Raw genomic sequence first — 2,081 nt, forward strand, 5'->3', positions numbered from 1 at the left:
ATACGGTTCTATTTCTGGCTGTTTACTTACGTTTACTTTTTAGCTGTTGCTTATCATTTTTGTATCTCTACCGAGATCCAGCCATTGTTGTTTTTCAGTATTGTTGTTTTTCAGTATTTTGCCTTTTATTCTATATATTTGATATATATTACAGGCCTAATTATAATTAATAATTACAATACATAATATTTGAATTGCCTGATTTGTATATTTAAATATAGTTAAACTATAATTAGCATATAAAAAAATAATGAGAAAAACATTTCGTCAATTATTTGACAATTAGCTTTTCCGTATTCTCTCGCATTGGTTCTTAAATTTGCTATTATTTAATAAAATTAAGGATTTTTGTAGTAAAATATCTGTAAATCAGCGCAAAATATTTTTAATGGTTTTTCGGCTGAAGTTACTAACTTATTTCATCTTCTAAATGAGCTATTCAGTATTAATTTAAATAAATTTGTTTGGTTTTCCCGATTTTTTACAGAGTCATCTTTAAATCAAACAATATTAAGCACAAATCATTTTCGTGTAAAACTGTTACTATTTTATTCACATTAATATTTAAAAAGACCTCATTAGGCCCCATAAAAAAAATATTAGTTTTTTCACTTTTGGGAAAAAATTTTTTTTTTCTTTTTTTTCAATCAACATATATTTTTATCTCAAAAAGTCGTTTTTCCATCTTGTTTCACTTGAAACATCAGGATTTCTCGCAAATATGTTTACTGGTACAACAAACATATCTTTTTAAATATTAATTTGATTCCACTTTTATGACCATTTATAAATTTGTCCTTAACCATTAAATTACTTGCGAACATCGGTAAAATGGGGGCGGGGTTAGCAAAAAAAAAAAAAAAAAAAAAAAAACTCTCTCCCTCATCAGTTTTTATTCTTTGATAGGTTGATAAACTAATAATTTTTTTATGGTGCCTTACATACATAGATGCCCACACGCCCTCTTCGTACGCTCCACTCACACCAACAAAACTACAGGCAAATATTCTTTGATTGAAACTATATTTGACAAGGTGTTTCAGATCCAAAGAGCTAATCCACTTTATGTATTTTTTTCCAAAGCGACTGTAATACCGAATGTTCGTACTAAGACTGTAAGTGTACGTGATAGTAACGTTACATTTGGCGTCGATCAACGTAATGCGAGTATTGAAAATTTACGATGGGCGAAGAACGGAAATTACAACATAGAATGGGACAACTTGACGGAGATTTCGTTAGAAAATATTACATTGGATGATGCCGGGGTTTATGAATGTTATGTAAATGGCACACGGGATGAAGGAAAACACGCTTTCATGCAGTTGATAGTAAGAGGTAGATTATAATGTATTTGAACTTCTACACGTTCATTCCTTTTAATATTCTGAATAAAATTCACACCTCAGCAGATAAATTTTTGACTTACTATAAAATATGAGATGGATGGAAAAAGAAATGGAGGTATGGGATAACGGGAGGGAGTTACGATGAAAGAAATAATTAAAAACTAATTATTGAATAAATTAAAGCTTACACGAATATATAACTGTGTGTTACCTTTGTCAAAACGAACATGTCTTTTTATGCTTAGGTTTGCTAGTTGCATTGTAATATAATGTAACTGGCAAATTTAAACAGAAAAAAACACGTTTGTTTCATACTATGGAACGTTTTTATTTCGTTTTAGACAAGTTTACAAATTACTTATAAACTGTAGAAATTATTCAACTGTATCCTCTTTTGTCGTTGAAATTCTACAAGCTAGACACCGGTTTTTTGTTGTTTTCTTTGAAAAATTAAATGTTGTAATATGTGAATTTTACTTTATTATTCAATAAGTTGACTTGTGTTTCAGAATGTCCACATAACAAGTGGTCTCCACCTAACTGTACCATGGATTGTGAGGTATGCTACAACGGAGGAGTATGTCATACAGACATCGGAACCTGTATATGTCCTTCAGGATTTACCGGAGCTAGTTGCGAAACATGTTAGTATACCAATGTAAATTACTTTTTTTAACTTTAAATGTAAACAGGACATATACAGAGACTAATCAGAAATATAATTACACAAAC

General features: G+C 29.8%; 1 protein-coding gene across 1 annotated transcript; it reads left to right on the plus strand.

Moving 5' to 3' along the window:
• Positions 1-929: 929 nt before the first annotated feature.
• On the plus strand, positions 930-1,993 carry LOC117121757 (tyrosine-protein kinase receptor Tie-1-like; the record flags this gene model as incomplete). The annotated part of the gene is made up of 2 exons (XM_033267061.1): positions 930-1,338; positions 1,859-1,993. Coding segments are annotated over exons 1-2 (544 nt in total), but the record flags the coding sequence as incomplete, so codon positions are not given.
• Positions 1,994-2,081: the final 88 nt, after the last annotated feature.

This window comes from Anneissia japonica, unplaced genomic scaffold (genome assembly GCF_011630105.1).
Source record: "Anneissia japonica isolate Jap-2015-1 unplaced genomic scaffold, ASM1163010v1 scaffold14279_len2089_cov171, whole genome shotgun sequence".
Classification (NCBI taxonomy): domain Eukaryota; kingdom Metazoa; phylum Echinodermata; class Crinoidea; order Comatulida; family Comatulidae; genus Anneissia; species Anneissia japonica.